Genomic DNA, 17,044 nt, shown 5'->3' with positions numbered 1-17,044 from the left:
AAGAGAGGTGCACTCTCTCCCAGCTCAGCACTAACCCTGCGTGGCACATGGGCTTCTACCCCTCAGGCAGCTGGGTGACTGCAGTTGGAGAGCTGCCTGTGCTGTGATCCTGTCAAGGCAGCCACCTGGGCCCTGTTTTGCCTCCTTTTCCTGGACCCCAAGTCTTGGGGTTCCAAGGACATGGGGCCTTGGCCCAAAGTGGGCTGTGGACCCGCTGAGAACTGGGAGCCCTTCCTTCCTGGTGGAGGCAGTGGGTCAGCCAAGCTCTCTGCCTCCATAGCGGGCCCTGCTGGAGCAGAAGCAGAAGAAGAAGCGCCAGGAGCCCCTGATGGTGCAGGCCAATGCAGATGGGCGGCCCCGGAGCCGGCGGGCCCGGCAGTCGGAGGAGCAAGCCCCCCTGGTGGAGTCCTACCTCAGCAGCAGTGGCAGCACCAGCTACCAAGGTATACCTTGCCTGCCGCCCCACATCCTGTCACTGCTTCGGGGAGCCCCTCACTTCCTGCCCACCGTGTGGGGCTGGACCTGATGAGGGATGCCCAGGCTGTGTGTGGCTTCTAGCCCAGGCAGACAACTGAGTAGGGAGGGCAGAGGGAAGGTGGACCTGTAGCTTTGGGCGCCTGCATATGCTCCAGCTGTCACCTCCTGAATCAGGCGCTGAGGCCAGAAGGCTAAACCTTTAATGAAGCCAGGAGTTCAGAAGTCCAAGTTTTGATCTGGAGCATTTCAGTGAGTGCAGGAGGCAGCTTCTAAGAGTAGATGACCTGCTCCACCAGTATTCTGCATCCTGAGAGGAATGCAACTCACTGTCCTGCCCCATACCAACCAGTGTCTCAGCACAAACACCTGTTTCCTTCCCTTTCTGCACCGTGTCTGCCTGGCTTCTGACTTGCAGATCCCTGTCTCTGGCTCACAACTCCTTAAGAGCTGTAGTGACCTGGAGCCTCCAGCTCCCATCCTTAAATGTTCCAGGTCTCGGCAGAGCCCAGATGGGAGAAATTCTCTGCAGCTCATCCTGGAGAGAGAATGGCTTCAGCACATCTCTGCTCTCAGGACCCTCTTTCCTGCTTGGGTTAGGTTAAGAGAAGGCTAGGCCAGACTGAGGGTTGGGCTCTCTGAGCTTGAACGGAGGACTCAGACTCAGTCTCCACTGCCCCCTGCTGGTGCTACTAATCCAGGCTGCTACTTCACCAAATAGTAATTCTAAGAAGGTTGCAGGCATCTGGCTTTTTGGGTTAGGAAGAACCTTAGCAGTCATGGTGCTCCCTTCCTTCAGTGGCTTCTTTATGACCTGGAGCCTCCAGATACATGGAACTACTGGTAGTTGCCTCACCTCAGGGCTTTTTCATCTAACTGCTGGCCCCATACCCTGCCTCGCAGTGTTCCAGGTTCTTCTCTGGGTTCCACTGACCCATAGCTCCCTGAGCCCTTTGCACACTGGAGGGCAGCAGTTGAGTCTCATTTGCCTGGTGCCCATTTTGTGGCTGGGCACATCATACAGGCTCGGTCCCCTCTGTGCACGTGTATCCTCCGAGGAAGCCCACTCTGTTTCTTCTAATAAAGGCTGGCTGTGCATCTGCCGGTGGCTAAGTACAGTGCTAGAGGCTTTACCTGCATTATCTCATTTCATCCTCACAGGAACGCATTATCCGTAAGGACGTGAGCTTGGAGGGGCTCAGTGACCTGCTCATAGTACTCTGCTAGTGAGCAGCAGGGCTAGACTTTGAACCCAGACCTAACAGACGCCAAATGGTCTCTCCTCCATATTGTGTTGCCTCCCTGATGAAAGGCTCCTTCATGCTAATTCCCATGTGTGTGTCAGTTCAGCACCCTGACCATACCTGGTATGTCTGTACTCTACTTGAGAGGCCTTCAGAAAAGGGAAACAAGGACCTCAGCCCAGCTGTCTCAGAGGCAGCCCCAGCTGGTCCTCACAGAGCTGGCCCCAGCCCCACCCTTTGCTGGCAGCCACCTCCTCCACTTCCTTTGTGAGTGCCATCCCAAGAGTGGTAGTGGTACCCTGCCAGGAAGGCGGCCACTGTTCTGGGTCATATGGCGCGTGGCCTGTGGCTGTGTGGCATCACAGCCCCAGCTCTGCCAAGCCTGGCAGCTGGGTGAGTGAGGCTGCATATAGAATGGGGGCCTGCACCCAGGATTGTGGGCCCTGCCAATTTGTGCCAGAGGCCAACATCATGAGAGGTCATTGATGTGCAGTCATTTTGGTAGGTATTTCTTGGCAGCTGTGTTCCAGATGATGCCAGGTCATCAGAAAGACTGTGGTACAAGTAGCACCTCTGGCATAAGTGCAGGACTGAAGTCAAAAGACAGTTTCTGCGCCAGGTAGCTCACGCCTGTAATCCCAACACTTTGGGAGGCCAAGGCAGGAGGATCACTTGAGGGCAGAAGTTCAGGACCAGCCTGGGTAACATAGTGAGACCCCATCTTTAAAAAAAATTAGCAGGGTGTGGTGGCATGCGCCTGTATTCCCAGCTACATAGGAGGATCACTTGAGCCCAGGAGTTCGAGACTGCAGTAAGCTATGATCGTGCCACTGCAATCCAGCAAGAATAAAAAGAGAAAAAGATAGTTCCTGGTTGTGCCACTACCAGTTACCTGCTCACTTGTGACTGGGACAAACCATTTACCCTCTCTGGATCTGTTTCCTCCCTTATAAAATGGGGAGAGTTCTCTGTCTTAGGGCTTTGGTACTCGAAGGAGCCATGGTGTGTTCCAAGGTCCAAAATCAGCTGATTGCTATTCCCTGCTGACATGCCAGACGGCTGGGCCTCCACCTTTTTCACAGAGGACATTTGAACATGTGACATTTGACTTCTGGGTGGTGCCTACTGCTTCTCTGGGGGCCCAGTCTTTGTCCAGGTCCAAATGGTGGACAAAGCTCTTGGGAGGCTGCTGCACATGTGGGTGGCCTACCCGGGAACTGGTGTTTCGAAGGCCACTCCCACCCACCTACGGCATTAGCTGCCTGCCTCTCTGCCCTCTGCTGACTACAGGCGTCAAATACAGGGGATCATTCCAAGAGGAAAAGGAAGGAGTTTGATATACATCAGAGCTCAGAGTTTATCCTGGTTTTTGACCTGCTAGGTATACTCATTCGTGTTACACATTCATTCATTTCTTAAATATTTATTGAGGTTTGTGTCAGGCTCTGGATTAGAGGCTGTAGGTCCTGAGTGAGCACGTATGGGTGTGGTCCCTGCTTTCATGGACCTTACAGTCTAGGTGGAGAGACAATGCTAAACAGACCGTCACAGGTGTGCTTTGTGGAAGGAAGCCAAATTCTGTGACTAGATGACAACACCTGCGCTGACTAGGGAGGTAGGCACAGCTTCCCTCGGGAGGTGACATCCAAGCTGAAATCGGCAGGATGAGTGGGAGCTGATCACTGAGGGTGGCGAGGGGAAGGCAGTGCAGGCAGCAGGAGCAAGGGCCCTGTGGCAAAAGGGAGTGCAGTGCATGTGAGGCACCAGACCAGCCTGGTGTGGCTGCAACTCTTGGTGCCCCAGAGGTGGGGAGTATGTGTTTAGACCTAGGGGAAGGGAGAGAATGTTGGTCTTCATCTTAAGAGCAATCAGAAACCATTCAAGGATTTTGAGCAGATTGGGGTTCTGCAGTATGGAGAATTTGGAGGCCACCAGCTGGAACCCTTCTGAAACCTCACTGTTGGTGCTTGTAGCTTCTTGTATCCCAGAGTTGTTCTAAGCACTCCTATACCCCAGCCTCGCATGGGCTCATCCCTGCAGAGCCCCCTCATAGGCTCCCTGGAGTGCTTGCTCTGGTTGTGGTCTCTTCCAGAAGATGCAGCCTTTGTTCCTTCTTCACCATCTTCAGGGGCCATATCTTCTTGGACATTCTCCCTGCCTCTGTTCAGGCTCAGTACGGTTTGGTGGCCCAGAACTTTGAGTGCTTAGTTTGTTGGCTGATCACAGGTGTTGGTCTGGCTGTTGACTTGATCACACTGGGCTGGGGGTGCTGCCTCCTTCCAGCTGGGCCTGCCCTGGAATCTTTGCCTAGTAGAGATGAGTGGGCCTGATTCTGTGGGCTGTGGAAGTGGTACAGGGGCCCTGGTGGGACTCAGGGTGTGGTTGAAAATGCTGTGCTGGGGACTGTGTTCAGGTGGGAGCTCTGGTCTCACCCAGTGCCTGTTTCTCTCTCTCGGTCTGGGGATGTTTCCTGAGCAGTTCAAGAGGCCGACTCACTCGCCAGTGTGCAGCTGGGAGCCACACGCCCAACAGCACCAGCTTCAGCCAAGAGAACCAAGGCAGCAGCCACAGCAGGGGGCCAGGGTGGCGCCGCTAGGAAGGAGAAGAAGGGAAAGCACAAAGGTCAGCTCGCATTCTCTACAGCCCTCCCCAGCAGGCCTGGACTCCACTGTAGGGCTGGGGGAGGTTTGTCCTCCTGACTTGGAGGGGAGGGATAGGATGAACAGCCTCAGGGAAGACACAGACTGCCACTTGGGGCACCCCCCCCAGGTGGCTCACAGGCCTCACCTAGCTTGGGAGGTACCCGGGCTGCCTCTGGGTATGGGCATGCCCACCACACTGCCAGGAAGTGAAGTCCTACTCAGCTGTGGCCCAGAACCACCGTCCCCCACCTCAGCTACGTTGGCCTGAGCACCCTTTATCACGACTCCTCAAGGAGGATCTCACCCAGCCTGGACTAGGACACTCGCTGCAGTGGGTGCTGCTTCCCAGGCAGCTTGCCCCATCCTTGTACAGCCCTTGCTGTCAGCTCTTCATGTAACGTGGACTTCCCTTGACTGTAGTCCAGGTTCCATCCACTGGACCACAGACCAGCCTGTTCCCTCTGCTCCTCTTTCTCCAGAAAAGACCCCTAAAGATTAAGGACAGTGATGGTGGCACCTGCCCCAGGTCCTGTCTCTTGGCTACACACCCCATTTCCTCAACTTTTGTTCATGGACAGTGGTTTCCAGGCCACCGCATCTTGATTGGACAGTGATGTGTCAGGGGCCATGGGCTTCTGGAGCTGACCGAGCACTCTGGGCATAGCTCAGCAGGCGGGCAGGGTGGTTGCCACCTGTATGGGTCAGGTCTTGCTTCTGTTACTGAAGCTCTGTGGTAAGAGGTAGGAAGGCTGACGTGGGATGGGAGATGCTCCACTTGGGAAGGCGAGTGTATGCCAATTGCAATCTTTTTCAAGGGGCCCATGGTTCTAATGATGTATGTGAGTTACTGCATGTGTGTATGTGTGTATATTTGTGAAAGAAAACAGCAGCATTGATCACTTGTAGCTGGCCGTGTCCATGAATGATTGCTGGCCTTGGCTGTGGTCTGGATCAATCCTTGTTCTCCATCTTGTTTTTTCCACTGTGCAGTTGGTTTTGTAGATGGCTGCCATCTGCTTTAAGGATGCGCGATATTGTAAACCAACCCTCAGCAATTAATTTGGGGGAAGAGCAGAAGAAATGAAGCCCACATGCCTTAGTAGCTTACCAGTTGTTAACAGATTGCCTCAATCATTAGTTTTATAAAAATCAGTCTTGCAAATAAAGTTTTGCAGAGGGTCTCCCCACTCTTCCCTCATCCCCTTCACGGACGTCTGAGAATCCAGGCCCTCCTCTCCTCCTCCTGGATGTAACTCAGGAGTGTCCGTGGCCTGCAGGCACCAGCGGGCCAGCAACACTGGCAGAAGACAAGTCTGAGGCCCAAGGCCCAGTGCAAATCCTGACTGTGGGCCAGTCAGACCACGCCCAGGACGCAGGAGAGACGGCAGCCGGTGGGGGCGAACGGCCCAGCGGGCAGGATCTCCGTGCCACGATGCAGAGGAAGGGTGAGCCCCATGGGGGCCCAGTGATACCCCCAAAACTTAGTCCCAGGTTCTCAGATGTACCTTTCTCCAGGAGCATGGCCTTCCTGTGTCCAAGTCCCTCCCTGGCCATGGTGGGTGGGGGTGGGGCACACTTTGGAGACATATGAGAACCTCTTAGGCAGGGCGCCTGATAACGCCCCAGTGAGGCCCAGATTTGGGGCAGATTTCGTTTTCCTTTTGCTCCTTAGATAAAGCTCCTTTTGCAAGAAGTTTCCTATATGTCTGCTAAGCTAGCGGGAGCAGGGCCACGATACCAAGAGGCGGGGTCGATCCTCCTGGAAACCTTCTGTTCAGTTTTCCCATCACAAGCCCTGCCTTAGGGAGCCCCTGGTGCAGGGTGGCAGAGGGAAGAAGTCTGGCAGCACCACACACATTGTGAGGAATCTAATCAAGGATGGCTCCCTGTACAAAGGACTTGGAGACAACTTGGGGATGGGGATGGCATTCCCGGGGAACGGCGGGCGGGAGGACAGCTAAGATAGAAGCTCAGGGCAAAGATGAGGGGTTAGTGGGTCCCCTCTACATTGGGCTGAGGAAGGAGCTGAGGCCTGTGCCCTGGCGGATTCCGTGGCCTATGCCAGCCAAGGCCTCTAATAGGCCTGAGGTCAGAAATGGAGGTTCTCAGTTCAAGGTGAGCTCAGTGCAGGCCTTGATACACAAGAGGCAGTGGCAGGGTGGCTGCTAGGAAGCGGGGTAATGTAGGGACTGAGCTGAAACTGGGTGGTGGGGACATATCCTGAGGATTGTGGCCAGCCCCGGCTCATGTGTGCACCTGAGAGAATGTCCTTGTATATCTGGACGTGTGTGGGAATTATGTGTGAATGTGAGTCTGTACGTGTACATATGGCTGTGTAAGAGTATGTGCATAAGTGTGGGTATAGGTGAGTCAGTGTCTGAACATATGTGACCATGTGTATTTCAGGGGCAGGGTAGACTTCTCCTCATTCATCCCTTCTTATTCTCTCCTTGGCCCAGGCATCTCCAGCAGCATGAGCTTTGAAGAGGATGAGGAGGATGAGGAGAACAGCTCCAGCTCCTCCCAGCTAAATAGTAACACCCGCCCCAGCTCTGCAACTAGCAGGAAGTCCGTCAGGGTGAGTGAGTGAGTCTGCATCCACAGCAGTTTTTGAAGGACTGCTCACCAGAATTAGAGGTGGAGCGCGTGTGAAGAGATGATGGGGCGCTAGCTTTCTTGGGGTTGGGGCTGGACTCATACACCTTTTAGGAGCTTCTCTGCTGGCCTCTTACATCCCTCCACCTTGCCTCCTAACCTCTTCAGCTAGGCCAGCAGGGTGATGTGTAGGGGCAGCTGCAGTTGGACAAGATGACCTCTGAGGACCTCCTATATCTCCCATCTCCACCTCTAGGAACTGTTGAGAAGAGGGCAGGGCTGGGAAGATGGGAAGATATCTCCTGACCCCAGGCCCAGGCTGGCCAGGCCCCCATCCCAGGATCCTTCCCTCTCTCCCACCACCATATTAGGAGGCAGATTTGGATCCCAGATCACCAACTTGGGCTGCTTAGGGTCCTTGGGTCTCAGGTGCCTGTTCTCTGTCCCCATAGGAGGCAGCCTCAGCCCCTAGCCCAACAGCTCCAGAGCAACCAGTGGATGTCGAGGTCCAGGATCTTGAGGAGTTTGCACTGAGGCCAGCCCCCCAGGGTATCACCATCAAATGCCGCATCACTCGGGACAAGAAAGGGATGGACCGGGGCATGTACCCCACTTACTTTCTGCACATGGACCGTGAGGACGGGAAGAAGGTAAGGTTGGTCTGGGCATGTTATCATCTAGGCTTTTCAGCCCTTTGAAGTCCTAGGGGCTGAAATGTGACTGGAAATCTCATATCTACCACTGACCTCTCAGTTCCTCAAAGAAACTGCCTTCGTGTCTGGTCAGTGCATATCTTTTGTGTTTTCCAGTGCATTTGTGTGTGTGCACATATGTGCGTTTGGGAGCTGAAGCAAGGGAGAGACAGTCTGTGTGAGTGGCTCTCATGACTGTGTGCAGACCAGAGGCTGAGTCTGGAATATGACCTCGTTCCACTCCCCAAGGTGTTCCTCCTGGCGGGAAGGAAGAGAAAGAAGAGTAAAACTTCCAATTACCTCATCTCTGTGGACCCAACAGACTTGTCTCGAGGAGGGGACAGCTACATCGGGAAACTGCGGTACTAGCATTCCCCCAGGAAGCAGGCGGGAGTGGGAGGGAAGGGCAGGGGCAGGCTCTCCGTAGAGGGCCTGAATCTCCCTGAAGGAGATCTAGGCCAGGGATGGATACTCTCCCAGAATCCTCTCTGATCATCACATCCAACTGGAGGCCTATGTCTATGCCAGCCTAGAGCCAGACTTGGAGATGGGCGTCACACACCCGACCCCAAGCTGTTCCCAGGAGGTGGGTGCAGGTCCACTGAGAGTGATGGATCTAACCCCAGGATGTCACTGATAATGCAGGCCACCATGGAAGAGCTGCCTTGGCTCCATAGTCAATGCCAAGGGACAGGGCTAAGAGTAAGCTCTTGAGGGAAGAGACACACAGCAGTCTTGGGGGTGGGGAGCAGTGGGGAAGGGACAGGAAGGCTCTGAGCCTAGGCCTCTAAGTGGGGGTGGTAGGGAGGTAGGGTTTGCTGAGGAACAGAGTACCAGATTTGGGGAGCATAAATGAACATGAGAGGTCAGGAGCTAAAGCTGGAGATGGGGCTGGACTGACACTTAGGCTGGCTGTGACAGGGGAGATCTCATCCTCTCTCCATGGGTACTAAGCCTCTTCCACTGTCTTATCAGATGCCATTCTGTTTGCTCACCTCCCATGAGGAGAACTCCCATGTTCCCCCAGATAAATCTTCTGAAGAATCCTGATTTACCTCCCCGAATTGCTCTCACCGAACTGAAATGCACTTTGAGTCAACTCAGAGCAAGTCCAAGCCTTCTGCCCACGAAGTGTCTTCGAAGACGTGGATTCAGTGAGCAGTGTGCCTCCCTGGGCCTGCTGCTGGCCCAGTCCAGAATGTTTTGCAGGCTCCTCATAGAACAGACGATGAGCTGTTCCCTGCTCTGGGGCAGAGGGTGCATGACTATATACCGATTGTGCCTTTATTTCAGGTCCAACTTGATGGGCACCAAGTTCACTGTTTATGACAATGGAGTCAACCCTCAGAAGGCCTCATCCTCCACTTTGGAAAGTGGAACCTTACGTCAGGAGCTGGCAGCTGTGTGCTATGTGAGTCCTAGGTTCGGGGGTCTCTGATTTCCAAGGTAGATATGAAACCCAAGACTTGTTGCCTGATCTAGGGCCTATCCCATCCATCTTAGTGGGCAGACAAGGCTGTGTGGAGAAGGGCTGTCCTCTGTGGAGTGATCCTGGCCTAGGACAGGGGCTGTCTCCTCCTGACTTCAGAGCTGACACCACAGCCGGCCATCTACTTGGGGAGCTCAGAAAACCAGGCCTGGCTCTCTGCAGTCCAGGCCAGGAGTCTCTTAGACAGAAGGAGATGGTAGGCCTGGGTTCTTGTCTGTGCATTTCCCAGATCATCCCTCTGGCATGCCAGGTTCTACATGGTTTACAGGGCTCTTTGCCATCTCACTGAATGTTCAACCTAAGAGGTAGATCCTATTTTCTTTATAGATGATGAAACTGAAGCTCAGCTGCAGCAACGTCACACAGCTCAAAAATGACCAAACTGGTATATAAATATAGAGGATTACTTTACCTCTTTGAACCTGTTTCTTCATTTTAAAAATGAGGGGTGGGTATCTCATCACCCTGGGCATGGGCACTTCTTGGAGGCCATCAGTAATCCACAGCTACTTTGTATGATCCTTTGGTGCCACCTGCTGACCAGTTTTGGGGAGGCAGCCTGAGTCTTCAAGTTCTTACTGAGCTCCAACTATGCATACTGTTTGAGGCACTAAGGATATAGTAATGAACAGATATAAATGTATACCTTTATGGGACTTAAAGCCCTAGTAGGGAAGACAAGCTATGAAACAGATCTATCAGTGAAGTAAGTATGTTCTTTAAAAACGCTAAGAAGAAAAAGTAGGGGAGGAGGGATAGGAAATCTCAAGGTATGTGTGAGATTTTCAGAATGGCAGGGAGGGCCTCACTGAGGTAGCTCTTGAGTAAAGACCAGAAGGAAGTGAAAAACAGCAGTGTACATGTCTAGGGGACACAGGGAGGGCAAAAGTCCTGAATGCCTGGTATGAAGAAGGAATGGAGTAGACACCAGGGAGGAAATGGTGAGGAGAGTAAGGTCCTGGGACCACGTGCAGGTCAAGTCACATCTCCAGCTTTTACTCGGAGTGAGCTGGGGAGCCACTGGAGGGTTTTGAGCAGAGGAGAAAGATCATTTAACTTAATGTGCCTGAGCACTGGCTGGTGTGTTGAGAACAGATGGTGGGAAGGAGGAATAGGAGGGCCAAGAACAGAAACCAGGAGTCCAGGTAAAGGCTGTACAATGATCTTGGTGACAGAAGCTAGTGGTAAAAAGTGGTGGAGTTCTGGGTGTAATTGGAAGGTAGAGCTGATAGAAACTCCTGATGGATTAGAAGTAGGATGTGGAAGAGAGGACTTTGAGTGTGACCAAGTAGTTTGCCGCAGTGAATGGAAGAATTGCATTGCCGTGAGCGGAAGCAAGGATGACGCATAAGAGGAGCTAGTTCTGGCAGAGTAGAGACCCAGGAGCTCAGTTCTGGCCGTGTTAGGTTTAGAGAGATGCGTGTTAGACTTCGGAGTGGAGATGGTGGGAACTAGCTCTTCATTTTTATTCCCGTCCCCTCTACCTTCTCCAGTAGGTAAATAGATGCCTCAGGTGGCCAGTGTTGCATTCTTTTTCCCAGGAGACAAACGTCTTAGGCTTCAAGGGGCCTCGGAAGATGAGCGTGATTGTTCCAGGCATGAACATGGTTCATGAGAGAGTCTCTATCCGCCCCCGCAACGTGAGTCTCTACCCTTCACTCCCCTCTTTCCCCATCATCCTAGTCTCTGCATGAGCTTCTAAGGGCAGAACTCCAGCTGATGTGTATATGTGGAGGGGATACCATATGAGAAAGCCCTGTAGGTCTAGGGAAATCTAAGGACCCCCATTTCTGGGACAGATCCCTCTTTGGGGTGGTCATGGTGCCAAAGGCCTGGGCCTGGCTCAGGTGAGGCTGCCCTCCCAGGAGCATGAGACACTGCTAGCACGCTGGCAGAATAAGAACACGGAGAGTATCATCGAGCTGCAAAACAAGACACCTGTCTGGAATGATGACACACAGTCCTATGTACTCAACTTCCATGGGCGCGTCACACAGGCCTCTGTGAAGAACTTCCAGATCATCCATGGCAATGACCGTGAGTGTTTCTGTCCCTACTCATTATGGTCCGTAGGATACCCAAGGCCCTTAGCATAGGGTTCAGTCCACCTAGCACTGCCTACACTGGTTAAAGAATGTGAGCTATACAGCTTAGCTTAGATGTATGGAACTTTCTAACCCTAATGACTGGGAGGTCCTGGAAGAACCGTCTTTGCAGCCCTGGTCCTAGATTCTGTGTATTCAGCAGAGTCTCAGGCATGGGAACACCCCTTAAAAGGACTTTTCCTCTTCTCTGTCCCCTGGTGTTCACATGCATCTTTCTTCTTTGCCATCTGCTACCTCTTTGCTGCCACTTCTCCCAATTGGCCTTTGTTTTACTTCCTTTGTGATTCCCCTGGCATCTCCGCTTCTCACTTTTTCTTCCCTCATGTGGTTTGGGTGTCCGTCTATCCTTCCCTGGTTCTACCATTCCTGCCCTGTCCTTTTCTCTGTCTGTGCCTGTGCTTGGCCCCAGCGGACTACATCGTGATGCAGTTTGGCCGGGTAGCAGAGGATGTGTTCACCATGGATTACAACTACCCGCTGTGTGCGCTGCAGGCCTTTGCCATTGCCCTGTCCAGCTTCGACAGCAAGCTGGCGTGTGAGTAGAGGCCTCTTCGTGCCCTTTGGGGTTGCCCAGCCTGGAGCGGAGCTTGCCTGCCTGCCTGTGGAGACAGCCCTGCCTACCCTCTGTATATAGGCCTTCTGCCAGATGAAGCTTTGGCCCTCAGTGGGCTCCCTGGCCCAGCCAGCCAGGAACTGACTCCTTTGCCTCTGCTGCTGAGACAGGGGAGGAGTAGTGGAGAGCGGATGGGTGGGTGTGAAGGGATGAAAATAATTCTTTCCGTGCCCCGAGATCACACACTCCCACTCTTGGGGTAGTAGTGTGTCGTAGTCGTGCTTACCAAGCTGAATAACCTCTTCAGCTGGGAAGGCCAGAAGAGGCATTAGAGGGAGAGGAAGCACAATGCAGGGCTGCTATGGCCCAGTCATCTGCTCAGGCAAGGAGTCAAATGGCATCGGGTACTTCAGCAGGTAGGGGCACAGTGAGTGTGTGTATGTATGAAGGCCACGTCAACTTTATGTAGCAAAGGGCTTGGTGGCCAAGCCTGGCCCTTAAACAACTGCAGAAAGCCCTTCAACTAAAGAAGGCCTCACCCAACCCTGAGAGAAGTTGGGAGGGTGGTGGGAACAAGTAAGTGGCAGGACCCTGTCAGGATTGCAGGTGCCTGGCTGACTGTGGCTATGGGAATCAGCTGGTGGCTAGGGTTCTAGCGCATTTGATTTCTTCAGGTTTGCTGCGTCTCACAGAAGGCAGGTAGGAACCCAGCTGTCTTAGTGGAGGGGCCCTGCAGGACACAAGCTCAGCATGCAGAAGTGCATGAACGGGGTCCCTGGATCAGGGTTGTTCTGGGAGTTCTCTCAGCTGCTCCAGGAGCTCTCTGCTGAGCAGCCCAGCACAACCCCCAGGAAATACAGATGGGGTCCAGGTCACCAGCTGACTGCACACAGCTAGGCATGCCTGGGGATCCTGCTGCCAGAGAACCATTCTCAGGCCATGGCATGCTCCTTGAAGAATTCTCTCTCTTTCTCTCTCTCTTGACCCAACTTTCTGTCTCTCTCGACCCAACTCTCTCTCTCTCTCTCTCTCTCTCGACCCAACTCTCTCACTGCTGTCAGGGAATATTTTAGAACCACAAGAGATCAGCGGTGGCAGGACCCTTAGGGATCTAGTACAACCTTGTTGCTTTAGGTGAATCACACTCAGAAAACGGGGCTTGCCCTAGGTCACCTAGCTGGTTAATAGCAGCATTCAGAACTTCAAGTTCTCTTGATTTCTTTGTTCCTATTGTCCCCCAAGAAACTAGTATCTCTGGCCTCCTGGGGTCCATTCTGCATGCCCTCCCCACTTCCCCCGATTCCAGAGACTTAGAAACAACAGAGTTGATACATAAGATTGAAACCATTCCAGTAGGAAATCAGGCAGTTTGCTGTTGAAAGTTGTCTGGCTTTTTGCATGTGAGCAAAAAGCAGACACAGGACTGGCCTGTGTCTGGCCCCTCTGTGAGGGCTACTCAGCAGTAAGCAGGCCTTAGTAAGGCTGCCGCACACTTTTTGGTCTAGGTGAGAGTGCATAAAGGTTCTGGGGGTGAGCCTGATAACTCTGCTATTTCTCCTTGGATGGCACCATCCACCCGGCAGGCTTGGGAACTCTAAGCTCAAGCTCTTGCTCATTTGTCATTTACCCTGGTGGAAGCTTCTTGCCCAGATAGAGATCTGAAATCAGTGGGAAGCAAGCAGGGATTGTACCTTGCTTTAGAGTAGATATGTTTGGAAAAGCTAAGTAGAAATTTTTTAAAATAAAAGTTGTATTTTAAACATGTTAGGCTTTGTAGGTAAAGGACTTGTTTTGACTTAAGTAGAAGTGATATGTTCATTTCTTTGTAATCTAGATTTTCCTATTTTGAATGCTTAAAGCAAGGCATACCTGTTCTAGCAGGATCTGCCCACACCTCGGCCGTACATCTCTGTGAGAGGCCCCTCCAATGATTAGCTTTTGCAACATGGTCCAGTTTCTAGAGGGCACTAGAACTTTCTGTGCCAGGGCTGGCAAGTTATCATGGTGCCATCCTCCTTTCTATAGTTCCAGTTTAGCCCTTCTTTCCCTGCCTTTAAGGAGAAGAAATGTGGTGACATTTGAGATGATGGAAACTAGATCACCTCTAATGTCAGGTCAAGCTATTTCTCTAGATCTATGATTTTAAGATAAAACAGGCTGGTTCTGAGTTCTGGTAAGACAGAGACCCTGGTGGCAGTGGAAAAATCAGAAGCACAAAGGAAAACTCTTGGCCTCTGCTTTCTCCTGTAGCACACAGAAGAGGGAGTTGGCTAGATCTTTTGGTGGGGTCAGGAAACATAGGCCGAGCTTTCTAGTCTGAGTGTGGAGAAGGGTAACCTCAGCCACAAAACTCTGTCAGGCATTGAGTGACAAGCCTCAGCAGCTGCGTGCACTCCTGGTGATGCTGGTTTTCCTTGAATACTGGCCCTGGGGCTATGGGCGCATGGACTCGTAAAGCTGTTGGCTCCCCTGGAAACCACCTGGGTTCAGCCTCTCCCACAGTAGGAGTTCTTGCCCTTCATACCCTCTCTCTGGATGGATGGTCCTTGATTGGGCAGGGAATTAATGACAGAATGAGCAGTCCCTAATGGTATTGGGCAGCTGGGAGTTTAGGCAGCTTCTCTGGAACCGCTCCTGGGACCACACCCGAAAACTACACCCTCTGCCCCAGAACAGTTCTGCAGAGTGGTGAAGTTCACTTCCCCAACTCTTCTCCAAGTCTAGCTTTTCTTTCCTTCTGGCTCCAAGGTGCTCTGTGTCGGTCTGTGTATATGTGTGTCTGCGTGTCTCTGTGTATATTTGGGGAAAAGGGCGATCAGCAATCAACTGAGGTTTCTTAATTGTGATTATATTCCTGAGAATGAGTAGGACAGGAATAAGGATGTTATAATCGCCTGTGGATTTTGTCCATTCATTTCATGCTCTTTGAACAGAAGGTATACCTGGGAAAATACCAGCTTTTTCTCTCAGGGTTCTGAGTGAGAGGACACCATCCAAGAATGTTGTTAGCTTTTCAGTTCCCACTCTGCATTGCCTGAAGAAATTGGTATGTTGCACGTATGCTTTTGGTTGAAACTGAACATATTCTAGTGAATGTGCCTTAAAAATCACGACACTAGTTCAGAGGAAGCACATAAGGTCCAGACCTATGGCGAAGACAGGTGTTGGAAGACAGGACTGTGATAATCAGAAGCTGTAAGAGAACTTTTGGAGCCTGCAGGATATTTACCTCTTAAATAAACTTAGCATTTAGAGGTAGTTCTAAATTTAACAAGTAACAGGGTTGGTTTGAAAGAAAAAGGTCTATGCTTTGCTTACAATGGAGTCTGCAGTGAGGGGAGATGCTGAGATAGCCATTTCCATGGCTCTGTTATGAAAGCACAAATTCCATCTCCTAGATGGACTTCCTGGTTTTCTCTTACTGCAGTAACACTGGCCTTCCCTTCTCTAATTCCTTACCCCAGCTGCGGCATCCCTGTGTCAACCCAGGATGCCAAGTGGCCCTCAGATTACGCTTCTCCAGATAGCTGAATGAGTCTGCTTTCACTGTTACGGAGACCTGAATGATCTGCAGTCAGGGCCCAGAGTTGAGACTCTATACTACCCTGGGCTCTGGTCTGTAGGCTTGTAGTAGCCACCAGTAATAAGCCAAGGGCTGGGCTCTTGAGTTTATGGCCACCCTGGAATTTTCTGTCATCTCATACAGTTGGGAGGGGCAGAACAGACATGATGACAGGTTTGGTTTTTAAATTTTCCAACCAAGTTTGAAAAGGCAAGTTGGTCTTATAGAAAGCACTACTGCACTTAGTAGCTATGTGATTTTGAGCAAACCATGTAATCTCTCTAGGTCCATTTTCCTAACCACAAGATGAAGATGTTACATTGTCAAAGCTTGCTGTAGGATTCGGGGTGAATGAAAGTTACTCCTTGCTTTCGTCACTACCTTTATAGCTCATCACTGTGCCTTTTTTTCTTTCCTAAGAAAGACATCACATCCCTCTTCTCTGTGCTCCTGTCCCTCCCTCCCCCTAGCAAGGTCCAGGCAAAGCTGGAGATGAGGCTGAGATCCAGAGTTTCCTAGAAGGCAACTTAGAATGGCTAGGAAAGGGGAACCTGACTGCTTGGTCAGGAGGGTGCAGTATCTCTTGCTGGGAACACAGCCAGTTTTCACAATGCCTAGAATGTGTGTGTCTATTTGCACAAGTTGTCTTTTCCTATTTTGGAGTGGTCAGACATTTATTTTTGTTCAAGATTACCTGGAGTTTTAGACAAATTTACAAAACTGTGCTTTTATTAAGTGACTTTTTGAATAAACTTCTTTGGTATTCTGGAGCAAATGTATTTATTTATTGGTATGTGCAATGACAAACTTGGTATTTTCCCATGTTGACATTATGTTGTAGAATTTAGTGTTTGTCTAAGTACAGACATAAATCAACAAATTAAACTTGAATTGTTTCAACATTTCCGTGTACTTTTTTCATAAAAGGGGGGAAAAAGCCCTGTTTACTTCCTAATTTTTTTCTATACCTTTCATTCATTGTTTTCTAGGAGCCTCAGGTGGGTAAGTAGGTGGTAATAGCAAAGAGGTCATAACCTCACCAATGACATGTAGGTCAACACTGTCCTCCCTCTGGCTGTCCCTTTCAAGTTTAAGGTTCATCAGAACCACACCCAGAGACTGGAAAAATGGTGAAGTCAGAAGGTTCTTAAGTTAGAGCAGTTCTCTTCAGGGTCTGCTGTGCCACCTGAAGGGGCTGGCGGTTCCTCAGCATCCCCTGTGGGCCTGGCCTTAGGAAGAGAACAGGGCTGTAGAGATGAAAAAGGTACAAAAGACCCAACCACTTGATTTCCCTGGGCTTGCTTGGACCCTAAGCCATTTAAACAGGACTTAGACATGCTTAGGAATCTTTTTTGTTGCAGGGCAGCTGTGGCAGATTTGAAACCAAAAAGGAAGGGAGGCTACAGTGGTAGCTAGAAGCAGACATGAAAGTTAATGGTCTGACCCAGAGAGAAGGTTATAACTAAAGGCACCCAGAGGCTGCAGAAGGGCCCTGGGCCACTCCTGGCAGTCAGGGTGGCCTTAGAGGGTGTCCAGTGTGACATCTCAGCAACACTGGACTCGGTGGTGACGGTGATCATGCTGTCACCAAGCACCTACCATATGCTTTGCCCTGGCACAGACACTTTATAAACAGCATCTTATTTAATCCAAACAGCCCTGTAAAGAGAGCATTTCCCAATTCATGG

General features: G+C 51.4%; 2 protein-coding genes across 3 annotated transcripts in view; one reads left to right on the top strand and one right to left on the bottom strand.

Annotated features, from left to right (window-relative positions):
* Window positions 1-16,258, top strand: part of TUB (TUB bipartite transcription factor) — an 88,182-nt gene extending 71,924 nt beyond the window's left edge. For both annotated transcript variants that reach the window (XM_033206690.1, XM_033206691.1), the window contains exons 3-12: window positions 281-443; window positions 4,197-4,340; window positions 5,638-5,805; window positions 6,820-6,938; window positions 7,408-7,605; window positions 7,897-8,009; window positions 8,941-9,058; window positions 10,678-10,776; window positions 11,002-11,173; window positions 11,651-16,258. In XM_033206690.1, the coding sequence (XP_033062581.1) occupies window positions 281-443; window positions 4,197-4,340; window positions 5,638-5,805; window positions 6,820-6,938; window positions 7,408-7,605; window positions 7,897-8,009; window positions 8,941-9,058; window positions 10,678-10,776; window positions 11,002-11,173; window positions 11,651-11,784 (1,428 nt within the window). In that variant the 3' untranslated portion in view covers window positions 11,785-16,258. The remainder of the gene's footprint in view (window positions 1-280; window positions 444-4,196; window positions 4,341-5,637; window positions 5,806-6,819; window positions 6,939-7,407; window positions 7,606-7,896; window positions 8,010-8,940; window positions 9,059-10,677; window positions 10,777-11,001; window positions 11,174-11,650) is intronic.
* Window positions 15,985-17,044, bottom strand: part of RIC3 (RIC3 acetylcholine receptor chaperone) — a 56,887-nt gene continuing 55,827 nt past the window's right edge. Inside the window, exon 8 of the transcript XR_004436081.1 lies at window positions 15,985-16,585. The gene's annotated coding sequence lies outside the window, so the exon portion shown is untranslated. The remainder of the gene's footprint in view (window positions 16,586-17,044) is intronic.

This window comes from Trachypithecus francoisi, unplaced genomic scaffold, assembly GCF_009764315.1.
Source record: "Trachypithecus francoisi isolate TF-2019V2 unplaced genomic scaffold, Tfra_2.0 Lachesis_group8, whole genome shotgun sequence".
NCBI classification, from domain to species: domain Eukaryota; kingdom Metazoa; phylum Chordata; class Mammalia; order Primates; family Cercopithecidae; genus Trachypithecus; species Trachypithecus francoisi.
The sequence above is the reverse complement of the archived record's forward strand: the minus strand, read 5'-3'. Positions and strand labels throughout refer to the sequence as shown.